The 24201-nt window shown below is 41.0% G+C and overlaps 1 protein-coding gene across 1 annotated transcript in view; it reads right to left on the bottom strand.

Moving 5' to 3' along the window:
* CPLX1 (complexin 1) overlaps positions 1-24201 on the bottom strand; it is a 129445-nt gene that overhangs the window by 23860 nt on the left and 81384 nt on the right. The window contains exon 3 of the mRNA XM_049796405.1: positions 20980-21155. Within this exon, the coding sequence (XP_049652362.1) occupies positions 20980-21155 (176 nt within the window). The remainder of the gene's footprint in view (positions 1-20979; positions 21156-24201) is intronic.

Here is a 24201-nt window from a genome sequence, read left to right as displayed (position 1 = left end):
TTTGTCTTTGCTGTCCTGAGCTCTTTATGACTAGCTATTTAGACCTAAACTTGCACCACAGAAGTCAATGGTAGTTTTGCTATTGTCTTTAACAAAAACTCATAGGGCACACTACTTTTGCTGTTTTGGAAGAAACTTGCCATGTTTGATTTTTTCTCCCTCACTGAAATTGTTCTTTATTTAAAAAAAATAATAAAGCTGTACTACATGAAAATGAGTTCCAAACATTGGCTGAATTCTGAATTGATCTGTTTTCCTAAAATTAAGACATTCCACCTACACTGTTCTTTTCACTTGCTCTCAACAATGAATCCTCATTTGAAGATCTATTTCAATATTAAAGAAAAATAGTTCTTGAGATAGTGCTGTTCCATCAGGCCAGAAACATTTAGTTCTTCTGTTACTAGATGGAATCTCTTTCAAATTGATGTATTTTCTTCAAAGGTTTTCAACATCAGTGTTTTCAGAAACATTTTCTTCTCTGACAATTGGTTGACAGGACTTTCAGTGCTACTCACAACACACATTCTGCTTGCTTAACAGTGTGCTTCACATTCATAATGCTCCATTGACCAAAACAGAGATATGCTTTAGGCAGTCAGCATAAATTTGTCTAAAATTCATCCTGCAGCTGTCAGTTCTTCTGGGAGAGGGAATAGTTTGGTTCAGGGGGTTGCAAACTTTTACTCCCCTCCCTTTCCTCCTGCCAGGAAAGGGGAAAGAAAGCAACCTGAAATCCATTCAGATCTCAGGTAACTCGGTGACTCAATTCTGGCAGCATCAATGGATTAGGTTGAGTCATTAGCCAGCAGAGCTGTGCTCCTACCCTAACATCATCCAAAGCACAATTAAGTGTTTCATTCTTGCCTTTAATTGTCTGAGATAATGCAAAGCAATTTCCAACTGTAGGAGACATTTTTTTCATCAAATGCGTTTTTCCACCTTTTCTTTCTTTTTTAAATAATTCATTATTTTAATAAGTTTCAAAAATGGTTCTGAGTAAAGCTGCAATTTTTCAAAGAATTGGATCTGCCTTTATTTCCATCACCAAACCACAGGCTTGGTGACTGAAATGAACTCTTTACACAGCATTGTTATTGTCACATGATTCACATGAGTTTTTCATGGGATGTTATTTCTTGCTCTTAATCTGGCCTGCAGAAAAGGAAATAGATTTTCTGTTCTTTCTGTACACAACTGTCTTTATCTCCTTAATAAAAACATTCACTAGGTCTAAGGCCAAGGGGTAATCATTCATGAGACTTAGAAGCTACCTATTTGACAAGGATTCTGTTTGCAAAACCTTTACCCATTTAATATGTATTTAAGGCTAATAATTCAGAACAGATATCATGGTAAGCCTAAGAATGTCTTGTTCTATTATGAACTGAACTTCTAACTGCATGCAAGAATCAATTCTGTCTTCCTACCTCAGACTGTCAAATGCAGGATCACTGGTATTATCTTATCTCTATTTCTTTTTCTGATGTATCCACCTAACCGGCCCAGTCTGTAGTATCTACAGCATAAGTCATCTAAGTTCGGTCTTTTCACTTCAGAGCTGTTATCTAGCATCATCTTTAGCTGTGAATGACTTTTAAAAATTTTCATCTCATATGCATGGTTTGTGTCTCCTATACCAGGAAAAATATTTTCAGCATTATTAACAGTTGTGCAGAATTCATTTAATAGCAGATCAATATTATTGGAAGTATTCTTTCTTGGTACATTTTTTTTTTTAATCATTTTATTGCCTTTAATTCTGCCAGTTCTAAAGTTTTACTTCTGCTCTTTTTTTTTCACTTTATAAGTTTTGGTACTTTTTACCATCTTGATTGTGTTATTGTTCCACAATGTCTTCATTCCAGTGTGTTTTCTATTTTTAATGCTGACTTTTGTTAGACTATCAGGACTTTTTATATAAAGTGGGCGTGCATCTGATAAAATTTCTTCAACTGTTTCAAATTATTAATTATGTTTTCCTGGTTAAATATGATCTTCTAGCTTGTTTAGGACATTATTGATTTGAATGTTCCTAACCCACCCATCAGAAGTACCAAATAGTTGTTATCTGCTCATTTAAATTTAGCTTTGCAAATATGTTCAGACCATGATCAGTTGCATCTAAGAATCATCCACACTTAATATTGAGATTGAGTCCTACTTATCTGTCAAGATGAGGTCTAATATACCATTCCCCTGTGAAAACAAAACCTCTTGAGCTAGGAAAAATATTTCCAAGGATGCTTTAATATTGGCAGTAGCAGCTATGCAGCATACGTAATTTCAGTTGAAGTCTCCCATGATAAAGACTTTTTCTATACTTTCTACGTAAGTATTTAGGACCCTTGGAAGAGCTGGCTGTGCAGTTCTGTGTTGCAACACAGTTAGCCATAGCAGACACCAATTTACAGCCCATCTTGTACGTGAAGCATGAGTGTATTAGTTCAGAAATATTTGGGATCCTTTGCCTCAGAGCTGCCTCAGAAAGCACAAGCATGTCAGAGGAAGGGTGGGGAATTCAGCACAGGGCTGACTAAGTTTTAACTTTACAGACTTTCCACCCACAAGTAGAGAACATTTCTGTTCCTAGATGGTCTAGATTACAGGCACAGCAAGTTGGTGGCATGTTGTCCAAACTGCTTCCTTGCACCAGAGCAGTGTGGACACTTGTATGTACAGAGCCCTGGACAGGGGGCAAGCAAGGTGGAAATACTCTGACTAGTCAGGGACAAAGCTGTTTGGCAGAGCACTGGTTTTACATTAGTTTATAAGCACTGCTACTGGTTCTGTACAGAGCACAAAGGAGAGCCAGGAACTGCTTGCTAGCAGCCAGCAGACTGCAGAGACATGGAAGTAGCTCATGGTCCTAACTTTACATGGAGTACAGGAGACCATGGTATCATGCCCATGGTCTGAAGTACAACTACAGGATACTTTACATCACAAGATTGTAAGGCTGAGCCGTATCACCAGAGCCTCTGTTGTGTTTAAGCTCTGCCAATAGCACTCCATTCCTGCACCTGACAAAATCCAGCAGGTCATGTCAGTCACAAACCTGCTGTCCAGAAAGGTGCTGAGGACTAGGAGTGACCAGCAGCTGCACAACTGGTCTTGGGGACAGGTGGCTGAGATCTACTACCATGTGCACACACATTCAAGTACCTTTTTTTATGGAGAGAATGTCTTTAAATCTTGGCTTGACTTTTGCATTTTGCTCCTTTAGTTTGCATAAGTTAATGACCTAAGTTAAGCAAAATTTAAGTTATGACTTAAAGAGTCAAAGGACAGAGAAAATACTGTCAACTCCATTTCATACATAGTGAACATTTCTAATCATGTAAGAAGATATTACATACAACATTAGGTTCTGACATTTTCTTATCAGTTGACATTTAGTGATACTGTTTCAAGAAAGAAAAACCACCTACAGGCTGTGTGAAAAGCAGTCATAGAGCAGAAGAAAGGCTGATATCTTGGGTCAGATAAACCATAAACAACCATCCCATGCACACATACCCAAACAAAACAAATTTAACTGTCCACACAGAAAGCATTGAAAAGCTTCCTCCTTTACATTATGTGCAATATCCATGGCAAAACAACCCACATTTTTCCCGAAAAATGCTTTCATAGGTTCAGAACACAGAATCAGAGCACACCAGCTCTCAGAGAAGCAAAAGAAAGTGAAAATCAGCCTTTAGTGGAAAAGATGAAAAAAGTTGTGATTAGCATAACAATATCATTGTTCCTGTATTAATCTGTAAATTTCCATATAAACAAGTTGAATAATGTAGGACATTTCTCTGCAGTTTAAGAGTTCTAAATAAAACTGTCAGTTACTTTAATTTGTATCTATTTTGGGTGGGTTTTTAAGTGGAAAAAAAAACCCATTCATGTGTTTTCTTGTTTAAGCTTATAATCAGCAACCTACTGTGACTTTGAATTAATTTTGTTGCTTTTTTTTCTTCTCTGGGGGTGGGAGGCCAAGAGTGGTGTGGAATCCAAATTTGTCATGGGATATCGACTCAAAAGAAACTTGTACCTCTTCTTGCTATGCTCTGTGATGGTCTTCACAGTGGGATGCCTCCTTAAATGAACAGTGTAGCAGAAGTGATAGGAAGCATGACAAATTTAAATTCTACTGTCATCCTTAGGATAGCAGAATCATTAACAACACTTCACTACCACAGGGTATTTTTCTCTAAGCTGTGGTATCATCTTCCTAAAATATTCTGCTTCCCAGGTAAAGGCAACTGGCTGAGCGAAGTAGCCAGACAAGGACCTGTAGTATCATAAACCAATTTTTCAAGCAGGATGGAGGAAACCACCCACCAAGCTGTGACCCAGGCCCTGCCATATACCTAGCCCACACCACACCCCGCCTCTGCATCTGCTTTTCCTTTCACTTTGGCACATCTATCTAGCAGTGTCCTCAGGTCAGAGATAACCCTGAAACCAAGTGCATGCTGTCCTTCCTATTCAGGACTGTGGCAACCAAATGAACCATCTTATAGCCCTAATTCAGACAATTGCTGGAAACAGAAGCCAGGCTGCTTCTTGAGACTGAGATCCTTTTCTCCAGGCTGCACTGGAGGTGAATTTATCCCTGTCCTTATGTGTTGCTTCACCTTTCACCCTGTCACAAAAGCACCACTATAATTTCTGTTTTAGAAAGCATGAGGCTGCTTACTGGGGTGGTACTTACTGTATTTTGTGGATTATAAAGCCACTGCAACTCTTGAATTTTCCCAAGCACTACCCATAACTACAAATGAGGTTCTTGCCTTTGAGTTCTACTTTTCTAAACCAGGAACCATGAGAATTTTTAGCCACTGTGATCAGGACTATATTGCGTACAAGACTGGAGGTTTTTACACAAGGGGAGCTGCATTTAAGAGCATTATCACTCGAAAGTGCATAGATTACCTGATTTAATCAGGCTTGTAAAGAAAATATTGTGTTTTATTAACCAAAATCATGGTAAATTGATCCAATGTAGCCTATTGTTAGCTCTGTACCAACTTAAAAATTAGTCTGTTTCCACAGGCATCCCATTGTGCAGCTTCCAGTTTGATTTTTCATTCATATTGTCAAGTTGTTCAGCATGCCCTTGAGTACACTAAAGCCAGAGAGACCTGGCATCTCCCAGCAAGAGCCAGGTGCTTTAATAACTGTTACTCCACTTAGCCAACACTTTAGAGCTTTCAGGTTTGATTTTAATTTGAGGAGCTGTGACATTTTTAGTATCTTTTGAGCAACCGCCTTACTTCGCAGTCACGATGCTCTGATTACAAAAGACTGGGGGAACAGGAACTGTGCAATGATGTTGCAAGACAGTTGCACTAGGAAGAGCCATAGTTTTGTCCTGTGGGGTTCTTAACAAATTCCTTTAAAGCTGTGCTTACCTAGCATTGCAGCTTTGAATTTTTTATTTCAGGCTTCTTTGTCAGAATTTTGTACAAACTTATATGTGCACAACAGTGCAAGGCTTCTTACCACATTGCTTCCGAGCCACTGCAAAGCAAATAGCAAGAAATTCTCCTAAAAAAGCAGAGTTACATTTTGTGTTAAAAGCTTGCAGGGTGTATGTGTGAGATATGAGAATGGATTTCATGCTGTTTGGTGCTATCAGGACAGACAAAGCACTTTGCGTCGTCTTTCTGCACCTGAATTACTCCCACCCTTCAGTAAATCCATAGCTGGTTTCTCAACTCTATTTCACATCAGACTTGGGAGAAATTGATGAATTTTTACATTTAGTTTTTGAACCAAAAAATCAAATTTCTTTCTAAACTACTTCAGGCCACTAGAGGAAAAGAATCCATGTCAGTCAAATAAATCACTTCAATAAGCCTGAAATATACTTTTTTCATTTCTGGGCATCCTTACTAAAAGCAGACAACAAGTCACAATCTTTCATACAGCTACTGTGTTATGCTGGTGCTCTTATTCACACTGCTCTGTGGTTAAGACACCAAGATATATGTTATAGAAATAGTCAGGGGGGAGGTTTAAATTACCACCTCCTGCCAGGATTTCAAATATTGTCTCTGCCTGCCTCAATAATATATACAAACAACACAGGAAAAACACAAGGGGTGCCCAAATCACTGGGACTGGAAACAAAGGTGTCTCAAAACTGCCCAAGTGGTGAGACTTCTTAAAAAATGTAATGTCACTGAGCCTAAAACCTGTCACCAAAGGAGTTTCATCAAGAGTACAGTTTCATAACTGTGTTAAGCAGATTTAAATTATTTTAATGGGTTCAAACTCTATGTTACTGTTGGATATTTGGTCATTACCTGTCATGTGGTACCTCTAATATTCATGTGTTCATTTGGATCATTAAATTGAAGAGACAGAAAGATTTTAGGCAGGTCAGTTCCCAGTTCTGGCACAGTGTGGGAGAGCTGAATCTAAGGCAAAGGACCCTGCCTTCTCTCCTTTGCCTGATGCCTCTGTGAGTGCTTTCAGTATTCAAAAATCCCAGGCTTGCTCTTGAGAAGTAGCTGTATTTTTCAGGGAGAAACTGCCTTTTGGAAACTTGGGACCAGTCAGTGGAAGGAAAAGAATACAGCCTTGTTTCTTTGTTTGTTTGTTTTAAAATCTGATTTTGCAATTGCGAGGCAAGCAGAGACAAAAAGCAGTACTGGGAACATGATTTGACCATTTTATGTGAACAGCCAGAAGGCAGAAGAGAAAAATCAATACAAACATTAGTGTGTTGAGTTCTCCCATAATCTTTGATTGCATTTGCCCCATCACTGTGATTGCTTTGCCAACCAAATTCACTCAGAGATTCTTGCCAAAAATGTCGGTGAGCAGACCTGTGACTCCAGATTCTGGAAGGGCCTGGAGGATGCAGAGTGCCTTTTACACAGGCTCTAATATAACATATCAGCATGAGAGGCAGATTATGACTAGCGTAAGTGACAGGCCTTTCTCCTTGACACTCACTGAGCCTGTCAAACAAGGTTGAGTGCTAAATCTCTGAGAAAATGGAAGCTTAAACAAGGGACCACTCACACCTCTCAAGGGTAAGAGCCTCCAGAGCAGTTCTGAGCCAGTTAAATTCCTGTTCCTTCCCTCACAGTGTCAGATGCCCTGCAGGAGCAAGGATAGCCCTATCTCTGGGCACCCTTTGGCAGTTTCTCATTTGAGATTCACCCACTACCTGTCAAAAGTGAAGCCCTGAAACATCCCCTACCTCCCTCCACCTCCAAATCCATACCTAAAGCATGCAGCAGCACAGAATCAACTTAAACCACTTGCTAAACACCCAGTCTGAATGACAGAAGAGTGGCCATTCACCCAAAAGCACTGCCAGACTAGTGCTTTTCCATTTGTTTCTGTTTGCGGATTACCCTTTCCTAGCAAATCTCTTGGAAGAGGAAGACACTCTTTCACAATGCATAGGAATTTAACAACAGTATATTAACAACAGTACATTACTTTCCTTTGCAACAACCTGTAAGATATAGAACATATACCCTCACCCTATCCCTATACTGAAAACTGGTGATTTGGGGATGGGACAACCACTTTTCAAATGCCTGTAGAGACACCAGTCCACAGCCCTGTCACTGTCCGAGTCAGACTTTCCCAGCAAGAATTCAACATAAAGCCACCCTTGCAGCTCTCAGCTTCATCTGTGGTCCTCAGTCCCTCCTCTGGGAATCTGCCTCCTTTCTCAAGATACAGGAGAAAGACATATGAAGAGCAAAAGCGCACATCAAGACTGAGAGACTGTTTCGAGAGCACATGCAAGTTTTTGCGTCTTTTATTGAAGGAGACAACATAGTTAGGAGTGAAAGCTGGCTCTGTAAATTAGAAAGGACAGATTTGTAAAGGCTGGAAGACTAGCTGGCACATGGATAGAAGGCATTGGTGTTGTACTTCCTGACTTATAAAGCACTGTCAAACTTTTAGGAGTTAACCAAAGTGGGCCTACTTCTGTTAAATAGCATCAAACTGACAGGGCCCGGTGTGAAGTCAGGGAACTGTTCTCTCAGATTTCCAGAAGGCTCTGCAACATGTCCAAGGCTTTGTGGAGATCTGAGCATGCCTCAGAAACATCTTTCTCTGTTTCTGCTTTAAATCTTCTCATTCATCTCTACTATCAGAGCTGGCCAGTAGCAAAAACACTGTAGAGTTGTAGTAGTAGCAATGAGGTATGAATAGAGAATATCCCAGAAGCCTTGCTCTTCTAAAACTCCCACCCTCAACTCCAGATAAAAATTCAGTTAAATTCCAGCTACAGATTTGAATTCCCACCTCGAGCTAAAAGCCATGTTATATGAAACTAACTTGAAGTGGGCAGGGGCAGAAAAGTCTTCCTTGTCATTCAACTAGAGACTGACTGAAGAAAGTGGAGATGTTGTCTTCCACCTCATTGAAGGCAGTTTACTAGCTTTTTCTCTTCTAACCAAACCTAATACCCACTGCAAATTACAGTGCATGGAAATCTGTGAGGACAGGAAATCACCAGAGCATAGGAAATGTGAAGATAACAAGCAAGAATTTTCTAGCCAGATATGCAGCTGGCCCAAGCACACAGACATGATGAAGCTGATCCTCTGCTTCTCTGCAATACTGTTTTGCCACTTCTGCCTTTGCTGCCCAGGTTTATAGTTTAAAATGGTAGGTTCTGCCTATAGCATCTTGAGTGGTAGAAGCCACTCATTACAGACCCACTAGTCAACAAGCAGCGATTCATCAGAAACATCAGAATGTGACAAAACATTCTAGGGATTTTCAAGAGAGGTACACTGGGATGTCTCTATCCCCAAAACTCATCGGTAGCAGCTAAAATAAACTTCCAAAAAAGGAAATCAGTCATACAAGTCCTGAATAAAAAACACCTACAAGCACCATTGTGCTTTCTGCATTTAAGTGGATGAAGAGTTCTATTCAAGGGGCAATTTGTCAGCTGTCTTTCCCACATCAGGCCTTTGCTTGGACTATCTATCTGTGTCAATCTCTGGCTGAAGAATCCTTCCACTAATTTAGGGACAGCGTGTTTAATAAGGAGACAGAATTTACATTCCTATTACTGAGCATGACAGAAATAATCCAGCAGCTGTAAAATTACTAGTGAGATCCTACAGACCTATATGGCGCCAGTTTTGAAAGTTGTCTCAGCCCTATTATGATCCTAAATTTCTAATGGGCTGCTTGGAAGTCTGGCTGGGACCAAGAGCATAAAAGCACTGTACCTGCTCTATCGTATTTGTTTTAGGTTGATGGTCTTGTGAAGACCATGCCAACAGTTCCAGGAAATGTTGGGGAATTTGAATGTGGTGGCATTGAGATGACAGGCTGCATTCTTTCTCCCTTCTTCCTAACTGAGGAAAAACAGTTCCTCCATGAAGTCTCCCTCTCAGCAGATATTGAATAACCTGAGTCTGTGCTTCCCAGCAGGAGTAGGCAGACTTATGTGCTGTTTTGGCAAAGGAGGAGGCCTACAGCAGAGACAGGACTCAAGGCTGCATTGAAGGGAAAAGAAGGGAATCCCGGAAAACTGCATCCATTGGAAATGATGAAAGGGCAAATGTTTCCCCAGATGCCCTACTTCTCCCCCAGAAGCAGCCAGTCTGCCTTCCTCAAACTCCAACATGGTCAAATAAAGAAGGCTGCAGCCCTCTTCCTGCATCAGCAAGAGGGCTGCCCTGGCCTGGATCCCCAGACAGGATGTCTTGCACTGGAGTCTGGTGAGATTAAATCAGCTCTACTCATGGCTGCCTCAAAGCTGGCCAGTGAGGAAGGGAAGACAATTCCTGAGGCCTGTCTCAGACACTCAGGAAGTCCATATAAATTGGCACTCATGAGGCATGGGGCATGCAAACCCTCCCTTATTTTCCCAGCTTAACCAAAAGCAACAAGCATCCATGGGGAATGAAGACACACAGCAGGCAAAGGCTACACAACTACCACAAGTAAAGCACGCCCTAAACTTTATCACCCTGACCCATGCATGAGCTCAGATCTGGCCTTGTGTCAGCCCTTCTTCTTTCAGGCATGTGGGGTAACTAATTCTCCCTGACAGTCTCAAATCCCAGCCTGATGAAACCGAAAGCAATGTCAGAACAGATGCAGAGCTTTGTGGTGAGGCCAGCACAAAGTCATATCTTGCTCTAAGGAACCAGCAGCATTTCAGAGGCTGAGTCTGGCTCTGATAACTTTTAACAGAAAAGAATGATGCATCAGTTAGCTGACCCATGAAGGCATCAGGCTACGTTCTCAAGCAGGCATAATTCCACTGGTCTCATAAAGTCCTGGTGAGTTATCTGATAGTTCAAGGCTCAGATAACAAACTGGCAGTATGAGACATACTGTGGTTAATGCCTGGTTTACAGCAGTAACAGGAGCTCTTTGGCTGCAGGAAAAAGGGAACAGACTTTTAAATCCTGTTTGGTAACCTACACAGTCCTTCAGTTAACTGACACAAAAAAAGAACCAACAACTGTAAAAGCCATTCCGCTTGCATCTAATTTGTAAGCTACGGGAAAAATTAAAGAAGTTGCATGAAAAAAAAAAAAGGTGTAGCTGTACTTACTACAGGCAATGGTACTGATCAAATCACCCTCATGCCATTGTCTGCATTTTCAGGCTGACACAAGCAGCGTGATCCAGAAAAGAACTGTCTACATTTAGAGATGAGATGAATATAAAGAGTTGGAGACGGTGTGTTGGAAAAAACTCAGAGGTCCTCCATCCACTAAGCCAAACTTTATATGATCCTGACTAAGGGTTTTTTCCATTGAGGAAAGAATATCTGTCCTGCTTTCAGCTGGGATAGAGTTAACTGTCTTCCTAGTAGCTGGTACAGTCCTATGTTTTGAGTTCAGTATGCAAAGAGTGTTGATAACACTGATGTTTTCAGTTGTTGCTTAGTAGTGTTTAGACTATAGTCAAGGATTTTTCAGCTTCTCATACCCAGCCAGGGCACAAGAAGTTGGCACAGGACACAACCAGGGCACCTGACCCAAACTGGCCAACGGTGTATTCCATACCATGGGACGTCCCATCTAGTATAGGAACTGGGAAGTGGGTGGCAGGGAATTGCCGCTTGGGGACTGGCGGGGTGTCGGTCGGCGGGTGGTGAGCAAGTGCACTGCGCATCATTTGTACATTCCAATCCTTTTATTACTAGTGTTGTCATTTTATTAGCGTTATCATTGTCATTATTAGTTTCTTCTTTTCTGTTCTATTAAACCATTCTTATCTCAACCCACAAGTTTTACTTCTTTTTCCCGATTTTCTCCCTCATCCCACTGGATGGGGGGGAGTGAGTGAGTGGCTACGTGGTGCTTAGTTGCTGGCTGGGATTAAACCATGACAATATCTTATTCCCCAAAGCAGCAGAGCAGCAAATAAGCTGTTCTGCCTCTTAATGCGAAGGGATGCATTCATGCCCTTGTTGGGATTTAGCCAATAAATTGTTCCATGTGGTCTCGGCTTTACTGGCTAAAGAATTTCCAAGAGGAAGGATGTGGGCGTGGCAGTCACTTCTACAGACCAGTAGCAATGGGAACGCGGGTGATACATGCTCTGAGATGGTCTTCACTTCCAAGTCCGAAACTTCTGTCATGGACTGCTGCCTGTGGAGGTGCCCAGGTTTTTGGAAGGAGAAGAAACGTCATTTACACAGGCGTCAGACTATCCCTTGGCCTCCAGCTCAGGAAATCAATTCCCTACTCAACTACTATATGATTTTAGGCAAGTAGCTCAATTTCTCCACCTGTAAATCACAAGCAGTAATGCTAAGTAAAAATTAATTATAATAAAATTATTAATTAAACTATATAATTTATATAGAATATATTATATAATATATATTATATGTTATTTAAGTTATAGAATTAATAAATTAATTAGATTTTGGAGATGTCTTGGGAAAAAGCCCTTCCTCTGTGCAGCTTGGTCTTGCTGGCTGATGTGAACAAGACACATAATTTGGCCACACTTACAATCACAAAGAAGCATCTAAAAGGCAGAAACAGAGCTAACTGGTATTTCAGAGGTGAATGCATACTGTTACCTTTATGTTTCTCATAGGGAGTCCAGGCAGAAATCCACTGAAAAGACCTGCCATTGTTTTCTTCATACAGGTTGCTAGTTCTTTTTGTACAGACTTGAGCAGTTCCTGTTCTGGAGAGACAGAGTGAATGACTCCAGCCAAAATTCAGGTAGACAGTGAGCTGTGCCTGCTCTGCTGGGGAGGTAGGCTAAGACAAGTCTGCAGCCTTTGCAAAAAGAGAACTCTGGATGCAGCATGCATGTAGGTAGCTTTCCTTCCTTCCTTCTTCATATAGTGGATTTGACCTGTCGGTGTAGGGATGACTGTGAATGCTACTACTTAATAAGCTATAACTCAATAGCTTCTTTTTGCAGGTGTTAATCATTGCTACTCCCCCTGAAGAAGGGCAGGTCCCTCACAGAATTCCTCAAGCTGTGGACTAGACATTGTGAAGAGTGACTGCAGACTGCCACTGAAACTGGAATGAAGTAAGGCTTTGTCCATGATGCAGCCATTCCCTTTGCATTCATCTTCTGCAATACGCAAAGAAAAAAATCTTTCTGATTACAGAAGATCTGTTCAGACTCTCTCTATATACATTCCTCTGTGTGCACAAACTTGGTAATATACAATGGCTGTGTATATTGTTTCCCGATAGTAATGATGTTCTGTAGAAGTAAAGCAGTGCTTCATAGATAACACATTCTTGCTCTGCAATGTAGTCTGATGGCTCTGAAAAAAAGGAAAGCTCCTAAAACAGCAGTTCAACCAGGAAAAAAAGGCATAAGGGAAAGAGAGGAAGGAGGGTTTACTGTGAGATCAGACAATAAATTACAGATAGTTACTGCCTTCCCACCTTTCTTGTCCTCTGGGTAGTAACATAAATAAATAACTGATGGGGTGAGGGAGGGCTGTACTGAAGGGTTCCTTATTATGAATGCAGAATAATTTGTCAGTTAAAATTGTTAGATGTTAGTTTCCAAACAAATCTTCTGCTAATGGGACACCCTGGTATGAGGGCCAGAATTGTAGATTGGGACTGTGAGGTGGTACAACAGCACCTCTGGCTGAGAAGTAATGTGTGGCCGTTCAAACACAAATGCTCAGTTGCAATGGTACTAGAAAAAAGCTTGGAAAAGGCCATTTGTTTGGGACCGTATTTCTCGTCTTTCCAAGTAGGTGAGCCAAATGCTTAGAGTTTCAATAAATCACAGCCAAGAAGGCTTAAGACACCATTCAGATGTCCTTCCTAGTTACATTCCAGCACTAATCACTGTATGCCATCTGCTTGGGCTTATTTTGCACCCAGTCCTGAGTAGGTGAATCTGCTCTGCCCCATGCCAGCAATGTGCACAGGTTTTGCCAGCCAGCTCAGTGAGACCAAAGTGCTTTATGTGAGGATTTCAGCTGAATGACTCTACAAGACACTCTAGTCAGTGCATAACAGTAAAAAAGGCTGCATTTCAAGAGTCATTTCAGTAACTCCAGAAGCCTCACCCAGTGGGTTCTAGTATTGCTAGCAAGTATCCAAAGTGACATTTACTGGTATAGATTTGGGTTAGTGTGACACATAGAAACAAAGTTAGAGCAAGGTAGAGCTGCACAAAGCAGAAGCTGAACCTGCTGAGTTCTGTTAAGTAACTGAACCTCTATTACCAAAGCAGATGAAAAAGATGTCAGTGTGCTTCCAAGCTCCAATGGTTTGCTAATGGTGCCTCTCTTTTCTGAATTTAAAAAATGGCCTAAAGCTACAGTGCAGGAAGGAATCCATGTAGCTTTTCCCATCAGGGAAGATCTATTAGTTTTAATGCCAAGAGATAAGACCTGGCTCACAGACCTTCATTCAGACCACCTAGAGAATTGTATACATGTAGGTAGCTGGATTCCCAAAAGCCAAGACATGTTGCATATCCTGGTACTTCCAAGTGAATATAAAGATGAAACCACAGGGGTTAGGTAGGAACAGATTCCCTAAAATCACTGTGAAGATGACTATGTTTAATAATGGCGCTGGAGGTCCTTATCAGGTACATCAGTCCCTGTTCAATGCTGAAAAGCACATCTGGGAAGGCACTGTTCTCTCTCTCAACTTTCAAGAGAGACTGCTGAACTTAGGTATACCAAGATAACCTTCTTAACTTTTGGCTTTCTAATTGTGCTTCCTATTACTGGAGGAGACTAGTTTGTTCACCTTTTCACAAAAAGCAGTCACTGCCTCGCAGACAAGGGGACTTTTTTGGATATACAAAGAAGAAAATTAAATCTGGCTGGAATTTCCAAAGGTTAAAAGTGTTAGAAAAGAGAAGTGGGTGATTCAGTAAAATTGCAAAGGGTTGTAGTCCAGAAATAAGTTTGATGCTAAAGATTTGTACTCTAAGCTATGGAGAAAACTGATACAGAAACTCAAGAATCTGGCTCAGAGGCAACACAGGCCAGTCAGTGCATCATGCATACAACTGGTTAGGGGACAAATTCTGGCAGGAGGTCAGAAGTCTAGTCCAGGTCAAATCACTTTATCCCTTTGGATGTCTCCAAATGCCAATGTGAAAACTATCTGAGGTGTTATGGTGCTCTTCAATCACACTGCAAATGTCCTTTCCTTCTTCCGACTCTGCTTGGGCTTACTCCAGCTTCCACTGTCCTCAAAAACCAATGAATCCAATGTGTCCAGAACACAGTAAACACCACAGGACATTGCCCTTGCAGCCTTCTTCACCCAGAACAGCCCATGATTTAAGTGCTGCAGAAAGTGCAATTCTTCTCAGTTGTCATTGTTACTGGCATTACAAATGTTCCCACCCACCCCAGAGCACACTTCTTGGAAGGCACAATATAATCCCTGTCTTGCAAAGTATCACACTGGGAGTGTCATAGCCGGGCCTATTGCTTTCTCACAGCCACAGGGCCTGTGACCCAGGTGTAAACACCTGGTCTACAGTGCAAAGAGTATCTGCACTGAGCTAAACTAAAGAAAGAAATTTTTTCTGTTTGTTTTTTTTTGTCCTGAATTATCAAAAGCCACTGTGGAAGCAGGAGAAGAGTCAAGTTAATGATACCTCTCCACCTGCGCCATACATATATATCTCTGAAAATATATTTAAGGCCCACACACTGAACAGTAGCTACAGCTTCATTAGATCACAAGTGCTAGATAAAAAAATTGCATCACTAGTTTAATAACAATGATTTAAAAGGGAAGAGATCAGGCAAAATGTTTCTGTTCTTTGAGATATGAATTTTACCATTTGAATTACAGAACATGATTCATTGCTGAAGAAAATCTCTCCTTTGTTTAAGACCCTTCACCTTTTGACATGCAAAGAATACAATTTCTGCACTTTTTTCAGTTGTCAATAGTCTCCAATGAAAAATGTCCTATATATTTCTTCCTCAAAAGGAAGATTGCACATTCAAAATTACATTTTCAGGCAGTGAAATTTCATTCCTTTGTACAGGAATTTTTAAAGCCCTTGGCAATATCTGCATCTGAAGTTAGACAAGAATGAAACATCCCATAGATGTACTGACACCGAAGTTTAGCTAACATTGTGAAGTAGTTTTATAGCAACAAAGTTTTACCAAAGTTAACTTTGGGCTTGTAGCTTAGTTTCAAAGGTCTGATACTGCTGGAGAACAGAGTCAATTTACATTCTAGTAATTTTCCTGCCCTGAGACAGAATTTTCACAGCTATGCACCAATTACATATGGAAATATACACATTAAATATTAAAATTAAGTAATTATATGATGTTGCATGTTGATTACCTCACACAAGAATCTTGGACTGCAGCTATAAATCCTGACTGCCTTTTTGTCTGAGTGATTTAGTGCCAAAAGTGACTTCAGCAATCAGATTTTTTTAAAAAAAAAAAAAAAAAGGAAAAAAAAAGGAAAAAAAGCAGCATTATGAGAACACTTTCCTACTGGAGAGAGCAAAGGCCCTAACTTAGGACTTGTCCCATTGCCAGCAACCCAAATGTTCTCACTTTTCTAGAAGTAAACTCCAGTACCACCTACCTTAAACCATGGAAGATCTGGAAATTACATCTTAAATACCTACAAAGAACTGAGTAGTTTTCATGGTTTTCCTGGAACATGGACAATACCAAATACTGCAGAGAATCTTACTGCCTAACCTAACTAACTGAGAGCATTTAAAGGCCCACTAAGAAAAACGGGAAGAATTAATGGCACATATCTAGAGACAGAAGGACTCACACTTAAACAGAACAAGGACTGCACATTCTCTTGCTGTGTGATATGCTGCCTGCAGGAACAAATATCAGATGCCAGACTTCACCATTTCCCTATTGCCAGCAAAGGGATGAGGAAGTCCTGAGTGTTTCTGACTGTGCCATAGAGGCTCACTGATGCAACAAGATGATAACATTCTTCTGCCACCAAGGCTTTAATGACATAATGACCCTTCTGCTTTTGTATTTTGCAAACAGAAAAAACTCAGCAAAACTATTTGTCCCCCACCCAAATAAATCTCAGAAGAAACCATGCTTGAGTTGAACTCACTAACGATGTTAGTGAAAGCATAATAATAATAGCAACAAAGAATTAAACCCTCAAATGAGGAAATGCATTATGTTGCCATCAGAATTTGGATGCTGCATAGTAAATGAGAATACACATTGTAAGGCATGGCAGAGATGGAATACTGAATATGTGCTTAATAAGAAAACAGTTGACTTTGCTTGTGCAACAGGAGAGCTGAGATTCCTAGGAGCATAAACATATGGCCATGCAATTAAGCACTGTGCCACAATCTTTACACAGCACCCAAAAGGGTCAATTATAATTGTAGATACAACCCTAATTCTTCCAGCATTTGAATTTCCCATTTGCTACCTTTCCATACTTCTCATGCAGATTTCATGCTCAATTTGGAGGGCAGGAATACTTATCAATATAATTGGATTTCTGTTTTATTCCCCACAGCACATAAGGCTGGTCAAAGACAAGCTGGGCCAGAGACACTTCCCCCTTTCACACTGAGAACTGAGTATAGAATAGCTAGTGAAGCAGTTCATGCTCCATCTCAAGCATGGTCTAAATTCAAAGCTAAATTCTGTCTTGATGCCAAGCCATTTGGACACAGGACTATGCTTACATACATCTTGGTTGGAACCCACCAAGGTCTTACTAATTTTCAGTATGGGCTCAGCAATACTGACTCTCTAAAGCATGTGTAAGATTTTCAGGAAGCCAAACTACAGGCATTGTCTCACTAGCAGCCAAGACGGGCAGAGTGTTAATTACAGAGCATGGACTAGGGCACTCTCAGGCCTGGCTTCTACCAGAGTGGTGGCAATAATTAATTACGTAAATAAGTAATTATGGATCATAACATGAAGAAAGTAATTAGCTTTCACTGCTGAGGTGTGCAGGTATATAATACAAACAAGGTCATCTGTTTATAGAATGCAGTATTCTACCCAAGAGCACTGGAATCAAGATGGCTTCTCTAGCACAGCAAGATGATAGTACTTGGTATTACCAAGTTAACAGGGATATTAGCTATCCACAGTCTTACCACCAGGGCACTGGCAACAGCCTTGGCCTACCAGGCACAAGGGCACTACTGAAGGCCTCTCGGAAGTCTTGCCTGTCTTGGACAGGTGTGGCACCTCTCCCCAGAGACTGCTGTGGTAGGGCCCAGAAGATCTGTGAGACATTAGCGTTGAGATCAAGCCCAGATCAGATTGGAAAGCAAGCTGCATACACACACCTTGGGGTAGAAGGAAGCTGGAGTATACCTGTTATGTTCTTTACATTCTTTCCATCCATTTTCAGTATCAGATGCTGGACTTTAATGTTGGGTAGGAGCTGGCAGACAACTGGTGGTCCAGTTACTTCAAAATGTCATGTCCAAATGTCATCTTTAAAAATTCATTTCCAAATGAAAATGCTACATATTTTTTATGAAAAAAATATTTGATTGCTGCATAATCCATTCTACCCTTTCCCTAAGTAATTTCTGTGCCCAGCTGCCATGCTGGGCTGAGGGCATATGTATCTCAATTTAACAGATTGGATTTAAAACCTGATGTTAGCACATGTTGGAACATATCTGTTGTATCTGTCATCATTCCTTTCAAGCTCTGGTATAGCTCCCACATTTCCTGAAGCCCGAAACAAAAAAATGCATTCATCACTCTCGTTGAAGAGCCAAGGCAAAAAGCCAAAACAACAAACATGATGAGCCTGTCCTTTCTGTAGGCCTCACCTAGAGCCATATTAACTAACTGATGGAAGTCGTGATTGCCTGGCTTGTTTCCCTGACATCCTGCAGCTGCACTAAGGGAGTAACTTTGTAACTGTGAGTTCATGACCTAGGACACACACTTTCAAACTTGTATTCTGCATAAATAACCTGTTCCTACCCACTCATTCAACTCACATGCTCATTCTTTACTCTTTTATGTGAGAAATGAGCAAATATCACAGGGGAGACCTCTAATATTTAAAACTTCCTAGATTTAATTCATACCTGCTAACAACAACTTCTGTATGTATACATACCAGACAGAATCTCTGTTTCAGTTTTCTCTTTCGCTATATTTCTGCTTTTACTGGAGTTGGAGAAAAAATTAAGGTAATATCTAAATACGTAATAGAGGAAATAATCCAGCCCTTTTTTTCTGTTCTTTCAACATTTGTTTCACATTCCAGCCACCAATTCACAACAGTTGGAGACAGTCTTGTATATCATCAAATCCATCTCTGTGTCAGGACAAAGTAATCTCTCTCTTTCACGCAACTCTCAAACTTAAAAAAACCCACCAAAACCAACAGCTTCTTTCTACAGCTTTATCCATCTTTTCAGATTCTGCAGAAAACAGCTTCATCTTTCAAATGCATGCTACCTGGGATTATCCCCAGGAGAAAGAAAACCACAGGGAACTGAGCTCCTGTGTTTTCACAAGCCAGGTGCGCTCCCCAAAGCACAACTTCCTGTTCCTAATCTCAAAGGTATACCACCACATCACTAGAAAAGTTGCAATCCAGAGTTTTGACTCAGGTCAAATAACATTCCTGCAAGTATCCCCATTTACTCTCCCTGCAGAGACAACTGTTTGCCATATCACTCAGGAGCCAATGCATTTCCAAGAGATTTCATCACGCAGTACTCAGCAAAGTCTGGATAGCTGACAATACCCCAGGGAAATCCCTGTTGGCTGCATGTCTCATCCAAGCTCAGGCTGTACACATCCTACTCATGGATGTGTGAATTCTAGTTTAGATCACCTTGGAATTGTAACAGGGGGTATCTCAGATTTATTAAATGCTTTACAGCAGTTTGCCAAACAGCAAGAAAAATACAATTCCCATCTACTTCTGGGAACACTTCAATGGTCTATCAAAAGAGGCAGAGACCAGTGAAAAAAGGGCATTAGTCCATCTGCCTGCAACTCAGAAATTCATTACTCTTTCTTTTCCCTCATGCCTAATGCAGATCTATGTCATTGCTTAGAAACAGTTCCACCTATAAACGTACATTAAACATATACTGCACACATTGATACGTTTATAGTAATATATTACACTATCTAGATATATATTCATTAAATGTATTATAAAAATAATAAATTTTGACCAGGTAGGTGTCCTGAATCTGTCTGGTAACTAATATCCTCTTTTAAATGATCATATAAATACCTTTCTCTGGCAGTATCTCAGGTAGACAATTCTCTGTAAGTACTTTCTTTTCTTTGAAGCATAATCCCAATTTCTTTATGTGCAGAAAAATTCTTGATACCTCTTTACAAGATGCACTATGCCACCAGAGCAATTCATCCTTATCTGTGCTTCCCTCCTGAATCATAAGGATTGAGTGAGACATTTGGCCCAGTGCAGACATAGTTTTGTTTATGGACAGTGCTCTCAGCTCTGTCATGAGACTTTGAAGATTTCTCCCAGACTTGTTCTGGGAGGCAGGGCACTGTAACCTGCACAGAGCTAGGCACTGCATAGGAAACATCTCTTATGCTGAGCAGCATCTCCTCATTCTGTCTACAGGTATTTTATATTGGTTTTTGGCATGTGATGTAAGTCAACACACAGACCTTCATCATCAGAAATGCCTCCTCAAAACTTTACCCACGTTTCTTTCCAAGTTATCTAAGCTCCAGGACCTCTTCCTATAAAGCTAAGTTATTCTAAAGAGACAATTTTGACCCAGTCTTGAGGGTGAGGCAGCAAAACTGCCTTCTCCCTCCACACATCAATCTCTAAAAGTTAATGTATGGAAACAATGGGTTCAGCTACCTTAAATTAAGTTTATTTCGCTAATAAATGTTTGTTTTGTACATTTCTTTTCAATCTCATTCTGAATCCTCACAATTATTTGTTTCCTTCTCACACCAAATTTTATGTACAAGAACAAACTTAAGTAGAAGAGAGTGCTTCCCAATGGTTAAGTCCCTCAAGTAAATGAAAATCTCTCTCTTTCAGATGATTCCCCTGTGAGTACTGGAAGCCTAAATATGAAAAGTAGAGTACATTTGTCCCATTTCACCTGCCAACACAAAGAAAGCCTTGGAAGCAATACAGAAGATACTTGGACTGTATCTCTCAGAAACACACTGAAGTATGATATTTCTCACAAACAGTGAATGCAAGCTTGGAAAGCACCCCCATAGGGACAGAGAAGTCTCTAACATTTAAAATAATGTGAACATTTAACAGGTGATGAGAAAAATACACATTTTTCTTTCCTCATTTTCACTGTCTATTTCAACTTCGCAGGGCTTTTCTGTGTGGGAGGTGTATTTAAACAGGGACAGAGCTCAAAGGACAGTGCACAAGTTTAGAAAATTCAGTGTGGCAAAGTAATTACCTGGCTCTACCCAGGTGCTCAAGCTACTGGTCACAAATCAGCTGAAAACTGTAGTTCTCCACTGAGCATTATGAGTTACCCATTGTGCACTGAAAGCCAGATTCCTACCTTGTCTCGAATCCCTTGTCTCATAACTTCTCTTTCAGCCTCCATCTTGGCATATTTGGCTTTCCTCTCTTCTTCTTCTTGCCTGAGGGCTTCCTGTCTTTCCTCTTCTTTCTTGGCAGCATCTGGGTCTTTCTCCTCATCCCCGCCCAGCATCTTCCCCATGTCTTTGGTAGCCCCTAGAGAAAGCACATGAGAAAGTCAGTCCTGTGAGAATGTGGGAAAACCACCATGACACCAGCTCCCTCCTTCCCCACACTCAGGACCTCCTTCTACTCCCTCTGCATCTGAAAAGGTTTCTCCTTCCACTGAAGACGAGGCACACTCCCCACAGAGGCAGGATGTGGGCAAAGCACCCAGCCTGATCAGCTGCGTTACCTGATGGGAGAAGCATGGCAGTAAGAGGAAGAGACTATATCTGCAGACTTGCATGATGGCAACACAATTGGTTTGCAGTACTGGAGGGGGCAAGCTGCCACCCACATGATTTTTTCACTCCATCAGCTCAGTCAAGTGACTGAAGATTGATTTTGGAAGGTCTTTAATGTAACAGGCAGGTGATACCTCCAGAAAAAAGTGACACCAGGTCTAGGAAAGGAATTTGAAATCTTGAATGCGGGGATAAGTAATCAGAGTCTTAATTGTTGCCAGAAATTACATATCCTGTGACAGGTAGGAGGGCACAGCAGTAGTAAACATTTGGAGTTATTGATGATTTCTAGGGTCCTACCATAGATCAGAAAGAAGCAGCGTCTCTGCATGTGTCTTAGCTACCCTTGGACACCACTGCCTCTAATGCTTAGTATGTAGGTGGGATCCCGGCTCTGCCTGGTCCTCTTTCTACCCCTGCATGCTCATTGGTCCCAAATTCAGCTCCTGTGTGCTTCTAAGCCAGCTCTTTGTTATTGTGCAAAGCTCTTGCACAATCATCCCAATGGGGAGGCTTCTTGTATACCCCTCTGCCCCCGCAGGGCTGCATAAAGGCATTTAGCCTGTATTTCAGAGGCATTTTTATTATCAAATAACTGGCAATCATCCACCTGGGGAGGAAGGCGGGTGCTGGGGAAAGGGGGAGGGCATTTACAGTGATACTTCATCAACAGAGCACTGGAGGGCTGCAGCAGGATCAAGCCTGGCTACATGGATGAAGTGAAGACACATATCCTTTGGGAGTTGTGTTAGACTTTGCCTGGAGCAGGAAAACACCTGGCATCATTTACTAAAAAAGGCACCTTCACCCTGGAAGAACACTGTAAGTGGCTGGTTACTGTCCTCTGTTCCTGGGTCAGGACAGGTCCAGATTGGCTTACTTGCTGGCTGAGACTTAACGGAGTTAATCTGAGACAGCCTTGTTGTAACACACAGTCACATAAATATATATGTATACACACTTAACATCTCTTGCTGTGCATAAGACAAAGTTATCTGGCCTTTTCAGAGGCTTAGGCTGGAAGGAGACACTGTCAAAGTCCTTCCAAATACTTGTTTATTGGCATTATTAGAGACTAAGTAAAGGGAAGAGGTTTTTACAACCCCTTATTCCACCCTTATAAATTACCTCTTCAGTGTGTCAACAGTGCTAGAGGACTGTGTTTGCTCTTGTTTTCCATGTCAGTTTTTGGAATGGTGATGGTGGAACCTTAGTTCTTACAGGGAGAAACATCTGCAACCTGTCAAGATGATTCCTCCTGAATTGTCCCAGAGATGACAGTTATCAGATTAACTACTGCCTCTAACAACTACCAAGGAATTTATTGAGACATGAGAAGATCCTGTGGCTTTTCCCCTCTACGTTTCTTTTCCAGGTCGTGTTTTCCCAGAGCCCTAAGTTGAAAGCAGCCCTGAAACAAAAGCAACCCTCCTATCCCCCAAAGTGTGACAGAGAAATGGCCCCTTTACATCTCCAATAGAGAAGCATGGGGAAACTGATAATTTTAAGCCTGACAAGGTCTGATTGTTACAGACTTTTTTTTCCAGGTGAGTAATAATAACTGTAAACATGGCTGTCTCCATTTAGCTAGGTAACCACAAGTCTCCTAACAACACTTCCATCCTGTTGGGAAACCTGTGGATAAAAAAAGGAAGACACCCAGGGACTGCAAACAAACCCCAGCTGGATTATTCATGGACCCTAGCTACTGTCAGCCTTCCTCTACTCTCATTTTGCATCCTCCTCTGCAGGGTCAGAGTAATAGAAGAACTCTTGCATTTTGAGGTAAATTGACTCAGACCACCTGGTGATTTCTTTCCTGGGATGCAAGGAAGGCTAACTGAAATTACAAGCAAGCTACAATTTCATAACAAGTAGAAAGGTGATGCAGATTAGCTGGGTCACAAATCCCTATTGCAGAGACCTCCCCAAGCAGCCTTACTGTGCATAAAAATCATTGATGACCAATGCCAGTAACACCTTTAATTTCTGGATTCCCCTCAACAAATAATTCTGCTGATGATCAAACTGATTTTGGTTCAATAATCTATCAAGTTTGTCTCTTTTTAACTTCTCTCCACTTAGAGCTACCCAGGCAATGTATTCCACTAGTTACTTAGGAAACAGAATTCAGCAGCAGTAAGAGATTTCCCCCCCCTCCCCAAGCACTGCTTCTAGGCTATCATTAAGTTATAAAGTCAGTTCAGCTCATCATGTAAAGAATAAAACTGCACAGACTTTCTTTTGCCTCTTAGACAAGACCAATATTTTGAATACTTTAGGCATTTGATTTTGCAGCTATTCAGAACACAGGACATCTACAAGAAAGAGAATGTAGTTTCAGGATCCTCACAGACTCTCTTAATTCACCTCTGATTTCAAAGTCACCTTCTAAATGTGCAGAATGTCAGACTGTGCTATCACTGTTAACTAATTGGAAGGAAACGTACTAGGAGAAGAAAAATTTTATACTACATTTTAACTCCAATCTTTTGTGTTACTTTTGGTATAGAAAAGCTGTTTTTCTGTCTCATTTGTTCTTCATCCTAAACTTTATTCTTTGTTGTTAACATTCCCTGGATAACAGCTTCTGTTTTGAGCACTTCAGCAGTGGAGGCTCCAAAGAATTCATTTGCATACAACTGGGATGCTGCAGTTACAGGCACAAGCAAAAGGAAAGAGCAGAAGTTCCGTACTCAAGCCTACTTTTGAAGCTTTCAAGAAAACAGAGGGGAAGGACACACTTACTGAATCTGTTCACATGATAAGCCTGGGTCTTTTTGGCTTCTTTCACA

Source organism: Accipiter gentilis, chromosome Z (assembly GCF_929443795.1).
Source record: "Accipiter gentilis chromosome Z, bAccGen1.1, whole genome shotgun sequence".
NCBI classification, from domain to species: Eukaryota; Metazoa; Chordata; class Aves; order Accipitriformes; family Accipitridae; genus Astur; species Astur gentilis.
The sequence above is the reverse complement of the archived record's forward strand: the minus strand, read 5'-3'. Positions and strand labels throughout refer to the sequence as shown.